Source organism: Magallana gigas, chromosome 6 (assembly GCF_963853765.1).
Source record: "Magallana gigas chromosome 6, xbMagGiga1.1, whole genome shotgun sequence".
Taxonomy (NCBI): Eukaryota; Metazoa; Mollusca; class Bivalvia; order Ostreida; family Ostreidae; genus Magallana; species Magallana gigas.
The window spans coordinates 14125318-14144490 of NC_088858.1; the positions used below are offsets into that span (position 1 = coordinate 14125318).

At 30.1% G+C, this 19173-nt stretch overlaps 1 protein-coding gene across 1 annotated transcript; it reads left to right on the forward strand.

Moving 5' to 3' along the window:
• The first annotated feature begins 8583 nt into the window (after window positions 1–8583).
• LOC109619194 (ceramide kinase-like) lies at window positions 8584–12605 on the forward strand. Its single transcript, XM_066088895.1, has 10 exons — window positions 8584–8646; window positions 8785–8967; window positions 9089–9214; window positions 9326–9389; window positions 9529–9674; window positions 10697–10918; window positions 11077–11295; window positions 11691–11878; window positions 11993–12126; window positions 12284–12605. The coding sequence occupies exons 1-10, from the start codon at window positions 8598–8600 to the stop codon at window positions 12324–12326; spliced, it is 1374 nt and encodes a 457-aa protein (XP_065944967.1). The 5' UTR covers window positions 8584–8597; the 3' UTR covers window positions 12327–12605.
• The last annotated feature ends 6568 nt before the right edge of the window (window positions 12606–19173 follow it).

A 19173-nucleotide genomic window follows, 5' to 3' on the forward strand; every position in this document is an offset into this window, starting at 1 on the left:
AACTACTGAGTACCTATATCTTCCAGATGCAAACAGCCGTAATACATAACAATTTTTTTTCTTAATCAATCTCAATCCAACAATTAAGTGACTTTTTGTTTACTATTTTATAAAGGCACTAGGCTTTTCTGACCAACGACAGACTACTAATTACATTCCGACCAACTGAGTCGCACGTGGCAAATCTGGTATTTTTAGATATGATACTAAATACAAAGATAAATCAAATCATTCAGGGTTTTTCACGTCACGTATACATTATCATAATGTTTAATGTTTTCCTGCAACAATGTAGTCTACAAAACCTTCTCAACATAAAGTACTTACTTTTACTTATATCCAAAACTCACAAAACCTTTTATTATTATTATTATTATTATTATTATTTTTAGATCTAATCAGTATGATAATACTTGACAAATATATGATATGTTTCGAGTGAACCAACAGCTTAATAATCAAGAGTGACTCTTGAAAATTCTCATAAACTTGTTCAGAAATAAAAACAGCAGGCATCATTGGTATTCTGGGTCAGCAAATATACATTACCAAATATCCAGTAGGTCAAAAGTAGGGTTTATGTTCTAGATAAATATGGATGGAAACATCCTAAAACAAGTATTCCTTTTAAAGGAATGATCGGCATGAAATATCATTGGTCAGCTCTGTTTATATAATATACGCAACATGCAGTGAACTATATATAGCACCTTTTTATTGATTTCCGAAATGGCAAGGCATGAATGAGCTTTACTTTTAGTAGGCGAATTATAATTCCGACTAATTTTCCTACGCATATGTGAAGAAACGTGATTTGAATCATTATGTATGTAACACTATAAATGTTTTATTTTCAGGGTAAAAGGATAAGATTACCGTTTTAGTAATCTACGTCTAATTAAAGATTTAAATAAGATTGTCAGTGCATAGTAAATAAAATAGTGTACGGCGCAATGCGTGCGCAAATAGTTAAATTTGCCGGATGCCTCATATGGACACAACTGTGATCGGCCGAAGCCGATCACAATAATTGACACAAGTATGATGATTGAAAAGGAAAGTTTTACGGGGAATAACAAAATACGGAACACAACAGTCAGATTAGGTCACGTTAAATAAGTCAGAATTCTAAGGAATTGTAAGAACTGAGAGAAAATCTTGATTTGGAATTTAACCTTCATGTCCAAATCATGAAATAAATATTGACTATGTAATAGAAAATTAATCATAAAAATTTAATCATTAAATTTAAAAAGAATAGACGTTTCTAATGCATCACTGAGTTTCTCAATGTGCTTAAAAGTCATGGATCAGATTTGATTGATGTAAAGTCACTCTCTTAAGGTATGCAAGTTCTATTGTAATTACTGTTTACCAATTCAACTAGATCAGTAGTTGTATTCCTAAAAGACTGCAAAAATAGAAAGATGGTTTTGACACACAGAATTTGCGTTAAGCATACTCGGATTAAAATTTTGAAATGGAAAGATATATGAAAAAAAAACAACAATTCCACTTGATAAAAGGATTTTTATACATACAGACTGATGTTAATGAAATCTGAAGCATTGCTCTAATTTTATCTAATCCAGGTTTTATTGTGCGTGCCCTTTTATATACTTAACTTGATAGATATTTAATGCATGTACATTGAAACTTAACCATCCAACACATCTTTCTTTAACAAATTCATTATTTAATTGGTGAGGTTTGATTGTGTAATAAGTTAGATAAAATAATAGCCAAATCGTCATATACTGTTAAATGAGTCTGATCATTATATTAATTATTTCGTCCAGTCCGTGATTTTTCTTAGGTTGTTGAAGGTTCCGACCGATCAATAAACCGATTAGAACTGGATCGTGTAGATTCCAGTCATATAATTACATGTATCAATAAATACGAAATAGAGGAGAAAATACTAAGTGAACATAAGTATATTGATATGACATAGTACAAAGCTTATTGCAAAATACTAAATTTTGCAGATATTTAAAAAGCAAGGCACACTGAATCCCTCAAATCGAAGGAAACGATTAAGTGGAAAATATCCAATCATTATTCAATACACACTTTATACATGTATTTTAAATTTCAGTTGAAAAGTGTCATTGTTAATTCCCTAGCTTTCACATTCGGAAATATCTACAACAAGTGTTTTTATAAATATTAATTAACACGTCTGCATTATTCTATTTTTGATAGCTGTTCTATTCATCTATAGGTCAATTTTAAAAGTGCTTTAATTGCAAATAAAATCAAGAGAGAAAATGCTTAGCATTTACTCCTACATTTAAACGATTAAAAAACAAACATCTAAAATGTTCGTTTTTCAACTAGTTTTCCGGGTATTAAAAAAATAAGTGAGTTTTAAACATTTTTAGAGTTTATAATAAAGTTTCAGAATGTTTTCACTTTTATTTTGACAAGTGAAATTGTCATTAATCCATTAATAATTGATATTTTTATGATGATAAATACATAATTTCTTTTTTATTTTGTTGGTCTGTGCAATTATATCATAAGAAGTAGGGACTTATTTCATTCAATTTAAATAATCACAATATCTTAATCACAATGATGACCAAATATAATAACCGAATCGAAAGAAGTAAACGGGGCTATGTACAAGCTGGGGTTGACTGATGAAAAGACGCTTTAATTCAACAAATCTTATGTATATTTTTTCGGATTGCTATTTAAAAAGAATTGTAAGATTTGCTACATCATATAATAATACCTTCTTAATGAAATAATGAATATTTCGGAATCATTGTTCAGCAAGACAGAACACTATACAGACTGTTTTATTCACGGCTTTATGGACACATTTCGAGCTGATGTCAATGTGCACGCGTTAGCGGTTTTAAAAGGTATTAGAAAAATAAATAAAGGTACTTTAAACATTTTAAAACAAGGTTTTTGTAATTGCAACACTTGGAAAAAAATATTATCATAACTTGAATGCAGTTCTTCACGAAAGCTGATAATGATATAAATGCTTAGAGTGTGATGGCAGACAATAACAATTAAATTCACAAAACAAACACATGCACTTGATATCAATTATCAATCAATTATATTAATTGTTATAGTTTACCCCTAAGAATATATTTGAATAACTGTATCCCGTAAAAATGCTTTTACACAGTGGACAACATGCCATATGGTTGATAAACTCCCACATATGGCGTATCGGTTTCATCTTCACAGATGTTTTGTTGCAAGTCTTATCATGTTCTGTTGACTTGATGACAGTTTACTTAAATAAAATCATATAATCAACTTGAATTGTAATCAAATTACATCGTTTTAACGATGTCTGCAAACAAGACTCGTGTTTATTCTACATATTTTCTCTGAGAGTCATAATATTTGACAACTACATAAAAAGTATTTGTTTCCTGCTTTTCATGTTGCAAACTGTATCAATGTGAAAGTAAAAGACGCGTGATTAAGATATAAATAGATGAATTGTAGCATGCACTAGGAAAAAATATGTGCATTCAACGGGGATTTTATTCCCAGCCGATGTAACTTGACATTTTGTGTATATTCACATTTGTTGTGAATATGTAAAAAAACGATTAAACCCAAACAGGCGGACTGAAGAAATGTCTGGGTTTAATCACTATACAAACATCTAACAAGACATCAATTGAGAACGGCTGTGATCGTTATTTTCGATATAAATTTCTTATTTAAAATAGATTTTAATACATTTTTTGTGTTGTTTAATTAAACCTACAAATGTATGATTATTAGACTATTCAGTTTATTTAACAACTTCACCTTGTAATTGTTTATGTTAATTTTTCTGATATTGAACATAACTAATGCAATATCTGATATTCTTATAAAATACAATTTGTAGATAAAATCTATGTGGGTACTTCATCTTTATTTAGATATAAGGTATTCCCCTGTTTCTGAGAACACAAAAATACTTCACTTAGGTTGTACTTAATCAACCGAAACTGGAATATGTATATGGAAATTTTAATAACAATGCAAGTCTTGTTATTTGACAAATATAATTACAAAAGCTCATATACACATATAAGGAATAAGAAAATAATAGGTTTAAAATTTTCTTGAACAAAAATATTATATATCAGTAACTTCAATGCTTTATAAGAACCATGTATAATCCACTTTGAACTACTGAAGCCAAATATTCACAATTATAAATTCAAATCTTTGACAAATCACAAAACCTCTTTTTTTAAAAACTTATTCTAAATGCAAGCATATATAAAATCGATCATTATTACAAAATTAGTTCACTTTTGATTCACATTTAGAATATCAAGTTTACATTATCTTACCAAATTTGTATAACCTTTAAAATTAATAATTAAACTTTCATTGACAAGATCGTTCATAAATAGGGTGTTTTAGATATTTACTTAAGTTATATATTTTGGAATATGTGGTATACAATCTCGGAAATTACCAGTTCTTAGAAGAATTGAAGTAGGATGGGTCTGTACAGCTTACGATGTAAGCTGTAGCTTAACATTAAACGAATCTCCGTGATCCTTGATAAATGGAATAGCAAGAATTTTTACAATTTCTTATATCGTTCCTTTTTGAATTGAAAAGAAATCCACAGCTCTTTCTAAACATCAACTTAATAATATACATGAATTTGTAATATACTATTAGAAACAAATGAATGGAAAGTGCTTCTTTCCTGTTTATCAAATTTATACACTGTAACACTCATGTGAAATGTATAAGGCGTCAAAACCAAACAGCAATATCCAAAATTAGTTGTTGCTTGAATTAGACAGAAGAAGGCTAATTTGTTAGAGGATTGTATGAAAAAAATAAAAAAAACCACAATTTTTTTGGCCATGTGAAGGCACGTAAAACACCAACTCTTTATTATAATATGATAAAACTCTATAGGTGGATAATCTCGGAATAGGAAGTTTGACCAGTTATCTAAAATATTCTAAGAATGATGCCCACTTAAAAAAAAGAGTTTTAATGTCTATAAAATATGGAGACAATGTAAAAGCCTACATTCAAAATCATGCAAATGCCAAAAGCCCCAATTATATAGGATTTTATACATTGTTTTATAAGCAACACATTAGAATGCAGTTTGGGTGATCTTTCTCAATGAACCATTAGCTTAGGTCAACTCTTTCGTTATTGCTAGTCTAATTTGAAACCGACATGCAACACACTGGGTTTCTGTTGAAAAAGAAGAGAATGTATTTGGATTGGAAAATTTAACGATGACTTAAAGTGATTAAGACCATTGTATGTCTTTTAGATATAATAAATTTTGTGAATGACAGCAATATCAAAGTTTTTAGAAAGATCAAAATATATATGATAAGAGTTAAATTTGGCCCCATAATTCGCCATTTTTTTAAGTGTTTCGGGTACAATAAAATGTTAACTAATTTTTTAGAAGAGTTGATATAAAAAATATTTTTCATCTTTTTATTTGATTTATTTGCACTCACTGGTAGTATATGACGTCAGAAATGACGCCATTTCTATAATTCAATCAAAATCAGCCAACAATTGACATTTTTCTTATCTATTTACGAATGGGAAATATAGAGCGCATGCTTGAACAAGGAAAATATTTTTGTCACTTATTAGTCTTGGCTAGATACATCTCTGATTAAAATATTTTATTTGTTCAAGAATGCGCTCTATGTTTTCGGAAGGAAAAACTGCTTGAAAACAAGCTGTTTTACGCTAAAAATGCCAAAATGGCGGGAAAAGGTTGTCTTTACAATGTCATATTTCTAAATTGTGGGCACTTGAACCAAAATGAATATTATGTAAACACATCACATACATATCTGTACTAAGAAAACAAAGAATGATAGGAAAATGATGATGTTCATTTTAGGGGGCCAGTTTAAGCCCTTATCATATATAGTCCTTAGAAGAAAAAACAACAAGAAAATTTGAATGAAATCTGAACGAAAAAAGAGCTAGTTGAACTTATGATCTTTTAGGTAAATAATGTTATAAGCTAATCTGTACTACAGCAGATATGCTGATAGTAATGTTTGAAAAGCAAAATATAAACACAGTTACATTTTTTGTAAATTGAAAAGAATGTTTTGAAAATAGTTTAGAATCTGTTTCACTTTACCAAAACGGGTTGTACACTAAAAAAATTTATTGAAAATGGAATATGAATGTAAACACGTTTGAATAACTATTAATCGAAGTGCATATATATATATATATATATATATAGAGAGAGAGAGAGAGAGAGAGAGAGAGAGAGAGAGAGAGCTTTTAATTACTCAATGAAGTTATTCAAGTGCTATAAGATAAATATTAAGTATTATGTAAATGTTTTGTTAGTATACTGATCAATAAAATTGTTAGAAAAATCATTATAAAAAGATGAAAAAAATTCTTTTTCTCGCTCCATAATTAAGATAAACCGATAAGTCTGCATTACACATGTAACAATTGATTTTACGCAAGAAGTCTATTTCTAAATCCTAATATATTGAACTTAGTTTTAAGACAAGCAATTTAGGCAGGTTTTAAAGAATGTAACCTGTAGCAAAAAAATAAATAGTTTTTTCAATTCTATAAAATAAATTTTCAAATATATCTTTATCAACTAGGAACGCAAAAAAAACACCAAAAAACCAAGTAGGCATTGAAAGTCAATGTATGCTAAGGATAATTCGCCAAAAAATGACACCACTAGTTGATTACTCCAAGAGAAAAAGTAACTCCACAAACGACTGTATTCTTCATATGATATGTGGTGACTACGAACATTGCTCACAATCAAAAGTCCGAAGAAAAAATCGAAACAGGAGCAGAGCAAACACGGACCTTTAAAAAATTGGAGTTTGGATCAAGTGCCATGGACACATATGCATCCTCTGCCGGTCATACCCACCGTGTGATCTTTGTCGTAATCGGGAAAAAACGTCGGGAATTATGGCTTCACAATGAGAATGAGAAACATCAGTCAGCATGCGATCTAGTGGAAGATTGTATTTGCTGACAAGGTCGATGTATCGACCATAGAACTTACGAAAAGATGACTTCAATCGAGATAAGATCAGCTGGCATTAGTATGACATTTTCAAGACTGTCTCTGTCCTTCTAATGCTCTGTATAAAACTTAGAATAGACTGTGTTTGCTTGATCTCATAAAACATTATGGAATCAAAGATCTATTCTCAAAATCTAAGCTGAGAGGTAATCTACATTAAACAGCTAAAACACAAAAAAACTTCTCGTGTTTATCAAGTAGTTTACTTGAATTAAGATATTGTGTGTTCCTATTTTAAATCTTTCAATCCACTTTCCTTTTTATTTGCACTTCTTTTTAGGTTTACTTTCGTAGTTTAACATTTAGAATTCGCCAAAATGGAAGAATTTTTGTCAACCAGTTTAATGATGTTAAAACAAAATACAATAGATGCATACTTAAGCTTATAAGGTTGCTTTTTACTACAATTCAAAATAACCTTGTAAAAAAAAGTCATATATTATTTTGTATGCAAACATTATTGTTGCCAATATCAATTAAATTTGTGGAATATTTCAGTCTAACTTCAATTTTGACTTTTAACTTCCTGTTGAATTTCATTCATAAAACATTTAAACTAACAAAGACGGAAGTGAACACCAAATACACCACTAATTTACCCAATTACGAACGGTTTACAAATAACAAGTGTTCATGTGTGCGACTTTATGAATGAAGTTTTTTTTTATTGTATCCAATGTACTTACAAACCAACTCAACTTATCAACCATGTCACCAGTATTTGCAAAGTAGATGCTCATTCACTCCTCTTTCCGTTAGACGGTTGGAATAATTTCTTGTTAATAATTGTAAATTCTTATCTAAAAAATCCAAACTTTCTAAATTATTGAAATCTTTGATATTCAAATAGTTTGCTTATTGGTGGATTTCGTTAGAGATATGTTTCACACCAAGTGTCAATAAGAGACATCATTTTTATTTCTGGTAGTAAACATAGAGCATAGCGTTTATATCCAGCAGTAGTTAAGAGAGAGAGAGAGAGAGAGAGAGGGAGAGAGAGAGGAGGGAGAGAGAGAGAAAGAGAGAGAGAGAAGGAGGGAGAGAAAGAGAGAGAGAATGAGAGAGAGATCCTATATATATACTAAAATAACTTAATATTTGCTTCAAAATAATAAAAAAAAAATCTGCGGCAAGTTTTGTTTATTAAGAAAGATCATAATACTACTGCAAAGTATACAAAAATCCAACAACATGAAATAAGTCCTGTTTCCTTCAATTTCATGTTCTTATCATCAATAATGACCACAATTTTAAAGATAATAGCGTATTTTTCTTTCTTTTGGGTCCCGTTAATGTCGATTTAGCACAATGAGAGTTGAAATTGTTTAGACTGCAAATCCAAAATGGTTGATGGGTGATGAACAACCACTAAACGCCTTTGGCAAAGTACATTAATAATTCAGCAAATTGAAAAAACCCGGTTTAGAGTGTTCTAATTATGTGGTAGGAAAATCCCACTACATTCATAAAGACGCGTTGCCTAAAGATTTTGAAACATAACATGAAGTTGAATTCTGATGAAACAAAAACTGATATGGACTTTATAAACCCGCATTTAATTTGCAAATTTTCTTCAAGTGAATGTAAGAAAAAACAAACCTTAATTTTATATACTTTTAGAATCATATGATATAAAATAATTTTTAAATTTCATAAAAACAATTTAAAGTACATATAATTTTACAAATAATATATTTGTAATTTGTGTCGATTTTTTACAGTTTCAATTCACGAAAGTCAGATTCTGAAGAGTTGTGTACATGAAAGTAATGGTGGCGCATTTCTAGAAGTACATTATGTTGCAGAGAAAAAAAATAAGAAATTGACAAGAAGATGCTATCAATACCATGAAACTTTGGACAAGTGTTTGGAAATTCACAAGAAAATTCAAAATACTCTAGCAGGTGAGGAATTGAATCGCCACTTAAAAAAAGAATTATTTGTTTAAAGTCAAAAATAATAAAACAAAACAAAAAATGAAAATATTTGTGTGTAATATTTATAGAACTCTTTATGTTTTTACAGACAAAAGACCAAAACGGTTGTTGGTATTCATAAATCCAAGAAGCGGAAGTAAGAAGGCCAAAAAAATTTATGCTAAACGAGTCCTGCCGGTGTTTGAACTCTGTGAAATTCAAACAAATGTGATTGGTATGTAGTTCATGAGGAAGATTTTATTTATCTTTTATCTTTATTATAGTTGGAAAGGTACCTTAACCTATCGGGTATTTAGACTACACTTTGTTCTCCTTAAATTTTCAGTTACCAACAGAGCAAACGAAGTAAAAGACTTGTTGATGAATATCGATTTGGAGGAATTTGATGGGTATGAATTAAAAAAAAAATTTAAATCAATAATAAAGTACCAGTTTTATTAAAATCCCTCACACTTTTATTGAACATGATATTGGAAACGAAATTTTTTAACGGCATGTGACAGTGAACAAAAATTCCCTTTGTTTTAGAGTGGTTGCTGTGGGCGGAGACGGGATTTACAATGAGGTGGTATCGGGACTGACAGTAAGAGAGCTACGAGATCATGGCCAGGACCCGGATAATCCAGAATGTAAGCTCACACAGCTGAAGCTTCCAATAGGAATAATCCCAGCAGGTAAGGATATAGTTTTTCAGTTTATCTACTTAGTCTTATTTGAGAGTCAAGCAATAAAATCAAACGTCGTTGGTAACATAACCTTTGTATCTAACATTGCCAATTATATCCAAGCACATTAAAACGAGGAAATGGTGACAGAAATATTCGTGTAACAGGAAGTTAACCAATTGAGTAAATATGCTGACCTTTCTATCTAGGTCAAATTGTTTCACAGTAATTCACGTCATTCACCCCACCCGAGACTTTTGGAGCTAAAATTATGTTTAAAATATTTTGTAACTTTATAAATTATGACTTCATGATAGATAAGCTACCTGTGCATCAAGAAAACCTCATATGCAAAAAGTGCGAGTTGATCGTTGTGGCTAAGAAAATGCTCTAAAAGAGTGTTTATTTGTGTTTTATGAAATAAGTACGTCACAGAAGAATATATAGGTTCGAAACTGTTGAACAAACTTAGCTTATGATTAGAGTGCAAGTCTATTGTGAGCCTTATAACACACCTTTTCTTTTATCAAACGGACTTTGACAGCATTGCGATTAAAATTGTAATAAGCTTTGAGCCATATCGAGTAAAGCTGTCAGCCAATACGAGAATGATAGTATGTGTAAAGACAGCATTTTTGAATTGAAATTGTTTTTTGGACTTTCCATAAAAGAAGAATCCTATCATTACAACAAATCAGAGTGCCCAGACACGAGATACAATTTTGTTGAATATGTACCTTTAATAGGGAAGTAATCAATTGTAACGTCATTTCAATAGGCCAAACTATAGAATTGTTATATGGTAACGATAGTTAGAAAAGGATATCCACTCAAGGATACGATACGATAAGTGACACATTACAGATCATTAAGAGTGAACTAGTTTAAAACTTGGAGAGGAAATAATATTCAATACAATAACGCTAACGTGTAACGTGACGTACAATAAATGACTTTACGACACCCCCACCCCCCGCTCCATATATGACTGAGATTGTTTATTTTTTAGTTATTCTTTGTGTTTTGTAAAGGGTCTGGAAACTATACAGCATGGTATCTAAATGGCACCAAGTGTCCAGTGACGGCTGCGTTAAGGATCGTGATGGGACGTTGTGTTTTGACCAATATTGCAAGTCTACATCAAGGAAACAAATGCAGTGGATACTCGGGTCTCATTCTCGGGTTTGGGTTGTTTGGAGATGTGATGAGAGACTGTGAAAAGTACCGATGGATGGGGACCAGTAGATTTAAAGGTAAGCATATTTTTATGAATAACAAACAAATTTCAACTGACCAGCTACATGTAATCACTGTTATGAATTTCATTTAGGGTAATAGTAATCATTTACCTTTTTCGTGTGTATTTTTCATTTACAAAAATAGCTTACGAGTGAGACCTCTCTGTTTGTAGTTATACCTATGGGCTCGGTGCTGAACAGAAGACCTGTCAACGTTTCGATATCTTATATTCCAACCGAAAATAAACGGGTACAATGTCGGGAGGATTTTACGATTCAGAAACCTGATTTTCTTCGTCTAACATCTGTTCCAGTGACCAACACAAAAAGTGCCCGAGATGGCTATAAGAAGAGGACAGTTTCTTTCTCTGACATTCTCGGCACACCTTCAGGTATATGTTATGTGCTTCACTGCACCAAGAAAAGGTTTTTCAAATTGTCAGATAATCAACTGAGTATCATAGATAGCATGAGGCATAAGAAGTATGTCAGTCAAATTGGCAAAAACATTTTAAAACTTTGGATGCAAAAAGATGATGTCCATAGTAAATATAAGCGAATCTATGGAGAAATCAAAAGTAATATGTACCTAACCCCTCAGTTATGATAATAATCAACCAAATCGATTGACAGAAAAAAATTGACAAAATGTTTAATAAATTGCCATCTTGGGACCTAGTCTTAGAGAGTTTAAGTCTTGATATAGTGAAGTACCTTAAATCGTCTGTTTTCTTATTTTGTTTTATTCTAAGTGCAAATTATCAAGGCTTTATATTACAATTTGCAGAATGGAAGACCGCGGAAGACAGAGTGGTGTACGCTGTAGATACTTATCCAATCACAATGAAGCCTGATGGAACAAAAATGGTCCCAAACTTTGGAGGCGACTCTTTAGAGCTACTTATAACAACAAAATGTAAACTTGCTGATCATTTTAGGCAACTGAAAGCAGTGGACGATGGAAAGTCATCATGTGTGAGTATTATTATCGTGTAAATGTACTTCTTTGCTCCTTTAACTGTCAGTCTTTTGATAAAACTATTTTTTTCTCTTAATAATACATACCTGTTAACATGTCTTTTCTTTTAGTACGACTTCGAATTCGTGAAAAAAATTGCAGTTCAGCGATATCGTGTTCGAGTGTTGGGAAACAAAACGGAGGATTTCTACTTAAATTGTGACGGGGAAGTTATCCGTCTTGAACATCCAGAGTTCGATGTCAGGTAAAATATTGTAATAAAAATGTTTTTATGTTCATTGGATACTAAAAATCTTATAATAAAAAATACTTTCAAAAAATTATAAATTTTGGTCGCATTGTATTTAAGCATGTGTTTTTGAATTGCACGTTAAAATATAATATGTTTTTCCTTTTTACAGATTGCATAAAAATGTTGTGCAGCTTTATGGAAAAGCCAAATAAATGACACTGGATCAAGATCATCCTTTGAATATCTATATTAAAATTTAAAAAAAACAACCAATATACCTCTGTTGTATCAACGTTTACATGGACAATGATGTATTTTTTTTGTATACTTTAATGAAAAAAACCATCTTCCTGATGATGTTTGTATTAGAGATATCTACCTCTGTTATCAACATGTATTTACATCTAAATTTTTTTTGTCTTATTTCTTTTTTTAATTCTTACATTTTTTGTGAATTTTGATGAACAAAATATGTTTTACCTCTGTTAGTAACATATACCTCTGTTATTATCAATACATTATTTTTACAATAAGAAATGTATAACTCTAATATAATGAGCGTATTTATGTGAAGTTGTATTTTATTTTTCAAAAAAATTATACATATTTTGTGTGAAAATATAACCCCTATAATATTTGACTACTTATCGGTATACGTATTTGTAAAATGAATATCATAATTGTTATTATCAATGTATTAACAGTTATTTTATCTTTATTTAATTTCTAAAAAGTTATACATATGTTTTGTGAAAATAAAAGGCATTTTTAAAAGTTAATATAGGTAAAATTTCTTAAAAGGTTTGGAAACATCACATTATGATGCTACATTTAAGGGTGACGATTGTTTTTGGTTGAAGTTTTTAAACAAATGAAAGACAAATTACATAATTATATCATGAAAAATCAAAATATAAAGGAGTGGAAAAATATGAAAGCTATGATCAGTTTTAAACAACATAATAGCACATAAGCTCGTATGAGAAAAAAAGTGTAATTATCATATATTTTCATATAAAACGTATTTTCAAAAAAGAACCACACAATTTTTCCATTCACTAATGTGATAAAATATTTGAAAAAAATAATTTCATATGTGAAATGTTATCTTAGAATCAAGATATCAGAGTTTCATTAATTTTATTTCATTCTGAATTCTTGATTTGTGATTGCTATTGACAAGTTTATATTAAATTTGAATCTTACAAATAAAATTAAGCTGTTTTTGGGGTTATATGAATCTTGTATATGATAACTGTAGATTTTTGGTCAAAGTGCGATTTTTGATCACCATTAACTGCATTTGTGTAACGGTGTTTGAGCTGCGTATTGAAACCATATTTCCTTTAATTAATCAATGAAATCAGGAAGGAAATATTGATTCCTGTTTCAATAAACGAATCAATAAACATGAATGAAAAATTCCGGAAACGAAGCACCGCACGTAAAGATAAATTTTGCATTTTTAAATATCACGAGCACTGTGACGTGTGCAAGTCCTCAAATTACTAAAATATATAGAGAATATTTCATTAAGGATGATGTTTTGGAAGGGTTTGACTTTTACAAGTTTAACATAAAGTTCAATATTTGTTCTAAGCACAAAAAGTATTAATGAAATGAATAATATTGACATGTTATCGTGCACCTTATTGTCAGTACTATAATAATAAAAGTAAAGATTTTATTTGTGAGTCAATATAATTTTGCATTATTTTTGTTGGCTTTATCTCTCTTATTCATTAAGATAAAATTATTGCATGTAATGCCAAAATATTGAAAACGTCTTAAAAGCGATAATAGACACCCTATCCCAAATTTTGATCACTAACCTCATATAAATTTTATGCCAACAGCATAAGGTCAATATAAGTAGTTTAATACTTTAAAAATTTAGTGTTATCAGCTTTCAAATTTTGATAAATTGCATAAAAAATGGGTAGGGAATTAAAAACTAATACTTTGAAATTCTAATTAAACGCGAGAAATTAATTTCACCGTAAAATCGCGATAAGCAACACATACCGATTTTAAAGTCTCGCTTTTATTTTTCACGCAGTTTTGAATTACAGGAAATTATAACAAAAATTGGTGGTGGCGATTTTATATTCTCGCAATTTGATACAAAATAGCGGAATTAAGTACTCGCGTAATATAAGGAATTTACAGAAGAGGAATTCGAACTGGACAATTTGAAAGAAAATAAATATTGAAAACTTCTAATAATTTGCATCTATTTAGACTTACTTTTTTAAATGTGAAAAATAACTTACAATTAAAGGGCAATTACATGCAATGGGTGGGGTTTCATTATATCCGTGAACTTTTTTATTCTTATTAAAGATCCTCCTTAAAGCTGAACACTGCTCGTAAATAGGCACTGTCCGGTATATTTCTCTTTCAACATCGCTCTCCCTACAACCCCAATATAAGCAACAAACCCCTTAACAGTTCAAAATATTTCGTTGTTGAGGTCTCAACTGTGTGGACGCACATCTTTTTTCGTCGTGTTTCTCGGTCTCAATGAAATTATCAAGTTTTATGCACTTTTTTCAAACCAGAAGAGTACTTATATCAAATGTACTGGTCAGCGCATGATTTACAAACATAATATGCACATAAAATAAGAATTAAATGCATAAATATCCAAAGACAACGAAAGTAACACTACACGTCGGCCACAAGTTTCAGGTGTGCAATCGGTCGTAACGAAATTGAAGGGTTTATATACCAGGTAACCGTGTGACTGTGCCTATTTACAAGCGGTGTTCCACTTTAAGCAAAGTTTGAATATACAAACTATTTAACTGACGTCTGAGTTAGAGTAACACATTAGTATTTAAGAACAGCCCATGTATATGCGAAATAAATAGATACGAATTAAAACATCTTTTTAAGCAATTGGGAAAAACCGATTTCGGTTTCGAATCGTAGCAATAACTTTATCTTAAACATCCTTTATAATCAAGGAAAACCATTATCTGTTGAATGTATTTGAAGAAATATCTAACCAAATTATGGATATTTACGAAATGAGATAGAATTTAAAGATCAGGATGTAATTACAAAAACTTTGATATAAACAACAGAAAAGCAAGAGAAATTGTTTATCCGACATTAGTGACCTCCTCAGATGCATATGTGTTGTATGACTTTTTTTTTCTTAGAATTTTTGAACAATATCTTTAGTGTACCAATCCACGAAAATTGAATTTTTAGACAGTTTTGCCCCGTATTGAATTCACCCAGACACAGTATATAATTAAATCCTCTTCCTAATGAACACATTCGTCAAAATAGTTTTTAATTCGTCCAGTCTTAAATTTGTCCACTGAGATAAAAAAAAGGGGAGAATATTTCCCTGAACACAACATATTTATCATTTTTACTAATCAGACTTCGCTAAGAATGAGAGAATATGATGATGAAGAAGTTGTTTTCAGTGAAGTTTCAACATCAAGAACCTCCTACTTTTGATGAAAATGTTTATTTGGCGAATAAATCTGAACTGTTTACTCGTCTGTATGCATACGAAGTATCCCACACCCTTTCATAATAGTTTATATGTTTTGTATTCAGAGTAGAATAACTTTATGTAGTATTTATTTAATCTATTGAAATGAAAATAAAATATTTTATGCACTCGATCCCTTATTAATGCATTCTATAGTTACACTAGGTGAATAATTATTTATAAATTTCAATGTGTTTCATTCATTTTTAGCAAATTGAATTAAAAACATAAGCAAGTTTAAGTTTTCAATCAACCACTCAATGGTTGTCCAGTAAAGATGAAATTCACATTGCAATATACATATTGTAATTGCATATATATAATTGTTTCTCTCAACAACTTAAAAATGATTTGTACATCACTCAACTTCCCCTATGACATTTACCAGTGAGTATTTATTCTGATTCTCAGTGTTAAATATCAATTGGGTTGATATTCTTTATTGACTATAAACAACGCTATACTCTTGATTCATGATTACACTAAATTTACACTTATGTCACCCCTTTGATACATTCTTTCGTTGAAATTCTAAAATAAGTCATCATGTACCGAAAGCTTTTTAAAAGTCAGAAAACAAATCATGTTTTTGTCATTTCAAATTTCAAAGTAGGGAACTCTCATCAACGTTCATTTTTTAGAAAGACATTCTACTTCCATTCCACAAAAAGTAAAATTAAACTTCAAGACTATAAAGACGAATAGGTAGATAAGAACGAATAAGCTGTATATATAGTTTTACAAAATCATATTGTTCAAAACAGGAGGAATGACTCCAATGAATAAAAAATTCATATTTTCTCTATTCTCTTTTGGCTTTTTAGTTCAAGTCGGTTCAAGTGAGTTTTCCTGATCACCTGTTGTCCGTCGTTCGTCCGTCTGTTTATGAACTTTTCACATTTTTGACTTCTTCTCTAGAATCACTCAGCCAAATTTTACCAAACTTGATACAAAGCACCCTTATGGGAAGGGATTTTAAATTGTTAAAAATAAAGGGCGTAGCACTTTAAAAGGGGAGATAAAAGCGACACATTAAAAATAGGGTGTATGACTTCAAAATCTTCTTTTCAAAACCACTGCACCAGAAATGCCAATATTTTCACCAAAACATGTATATATAATAAAGAATCTAATCGTTAAAATCGTGCCTGGACTAATACTAGTATCACAAGAGGGGCAACAAGTTTAACATATAAATAACTAGATAAAATGTTTAAAAAACTTATTCTTAAGAACTACAATGCTACATTTTGTGATTACTATGCAAGCATCCTAAGATAGTGTAGATTAAAAATTGTTAAAGTCGTGACCCCTGGACTAAAACTGAGGGCCCTACAGGGGTTAAAAGTCTAAAACATAGATAAATAGGGAACATTAAAAAATATTCTTCACAAGAAGTACAATGGTACAATGCTACAATATGTGAGATGCCTATGAGATCATCACAAGAGGGATTCAAAGTTTAACATATAAGTAACTATATAACATGTTTAACAATCTTATTCTTAAGAACTAAAATGCTACATTTTGTTATTACTATGCAAGCATCCTAAGATAGTATTAATTCCAAATTCAAGCGAAAAAAAATGACAAATACCGGGGCTCCAAGAGGAGCTCAAAGTTTAACATTGAAATATACATGTAAAGAATAATGTAATTTTTCCTCAAGAACTACAATGCTACAATTTCTGAGATTACTTTGCCAGCATCTTCAAAAAATGTGGATTATAAACAAAACTACAATGCTACACTCTTTAGATAACTATGCAAGCATCCTAAAGCGGTACAGATTTTAAATTCCTTTATTGTGACCCCCGAACTAATACTAGGTCATCAAGAGGGTTCAAGGTTTAACATAAAAATATATAGGGAAAATTATTTATATATATATATATATATATATATATATATATATATATATATATATATATATATATATATATATATATATATATTTATATATATATATAGGGAAAATATTTAAAAACTGAAATAGAATGTTACGAGGAACTGTATTTCAGGTGAGCGATGTGGCCCATGGGCCTCTTATTAAATCAAATAGCTTACAGCATAGAATACTGCGAGCAAAAAACCCCCAAAACCCATAAACCTCGACCTACAAATTTGAGAAGAACCACCTGTCTATTGCCGATGCTAATAGTCGTAATAATCTTAATTCAATTTAAAATAGATACATTAAAAAAGTTTTCAACACAATCTAACAATAAATTGGTTTTTTATTTACTATTTTATAAGGTGATTAGGCCTTTCTGACCAACAACACAATTACATTCAGACCGGCTGAGTCTCACATGGAAAATCTAGTCTTTTTTAATCACATATAGCACTGAACACATAGGTTAATTAACCATATAGGATTTTGCACGTCACAATATTTATAATTATTGTATTTATTATTTATTCCTGCAATAATGTAGCTTACAGAACCCTCTCAACAAAAAGCTTCACGCTGTCCATCAATCAATCAGCCATCTACAGTTTTACTTATCCCAAATCAATTTATATATATATATATATATATATATATATATATATATATATATATATATATATATATATATATATATATATATATATATATATATATATATATATATATATATATATATAATCAATATGATAATACTTGATAGATATATGACATGGTTCGAGTGAACCAACAGCTTACTTAAAAATAGTGGCTCTTGAAAATTCTCTTATACTTGTTCAGAAATAAAAATAACAGGCGTCATTGCTATTCACGGTCAACAAATATCCGGTAGGTCAATTGTAGGGTTTGTGGTCTAGATGAATTCCCGGAAAGCACGTACACAAGACACTCATAAGAGGAGATTAAAGCCGATCATCGATTGGTTAGTTTATATGAAGTCGCCCAATCAAATGTCTCATAATATAGAAAATTAAGAGTGTAAAATCTCTTGATGATGATAAAAACTACCCAGTCTATTTGTTTTACCTCCCATACTTGAGTTTTATCACTTCAAAATACTTTAAGAATAAAGCAACGCATTTGAAAAAAAAACCGTAAAGCTTCTTGATCATGTTTTTTGCTATTACAGTATCAAATAATATTCAATGTTTTTGCATGATTAAACAAACAAATATAAAAACTATTGTATAAAAATGAAGTACACAGATGGAAACATCCTAAAATAATTGACACAAGTATCATGAATGAGAAGGATAGTTCCACGGGGAATTACAAAAACGAAAGACCACAGTATTTGTCCGGTTAGGTCACGATAATAAGTCTGAATTCTGTAGAATTTTAATAACTGAAAGAAAAACGTGATTTGGAATTTACCGTCTATGTCCACATCATGAAAAAATAAAGACCACTTAGTAGAAAATTACTATTAACAATTTTATCTTTGAATTCTCTTAATGTGCTTAAAAGATATGGATCAGATTTCGATTGATGTTCAGTCATTCATTTAAGGTATTCAAGTTCTGTTGTAATGACTGTTTTACTAATTCGACTATTTCAGTAGTTGTATTCTTACAAGACTGCAAAAGTATAAAAA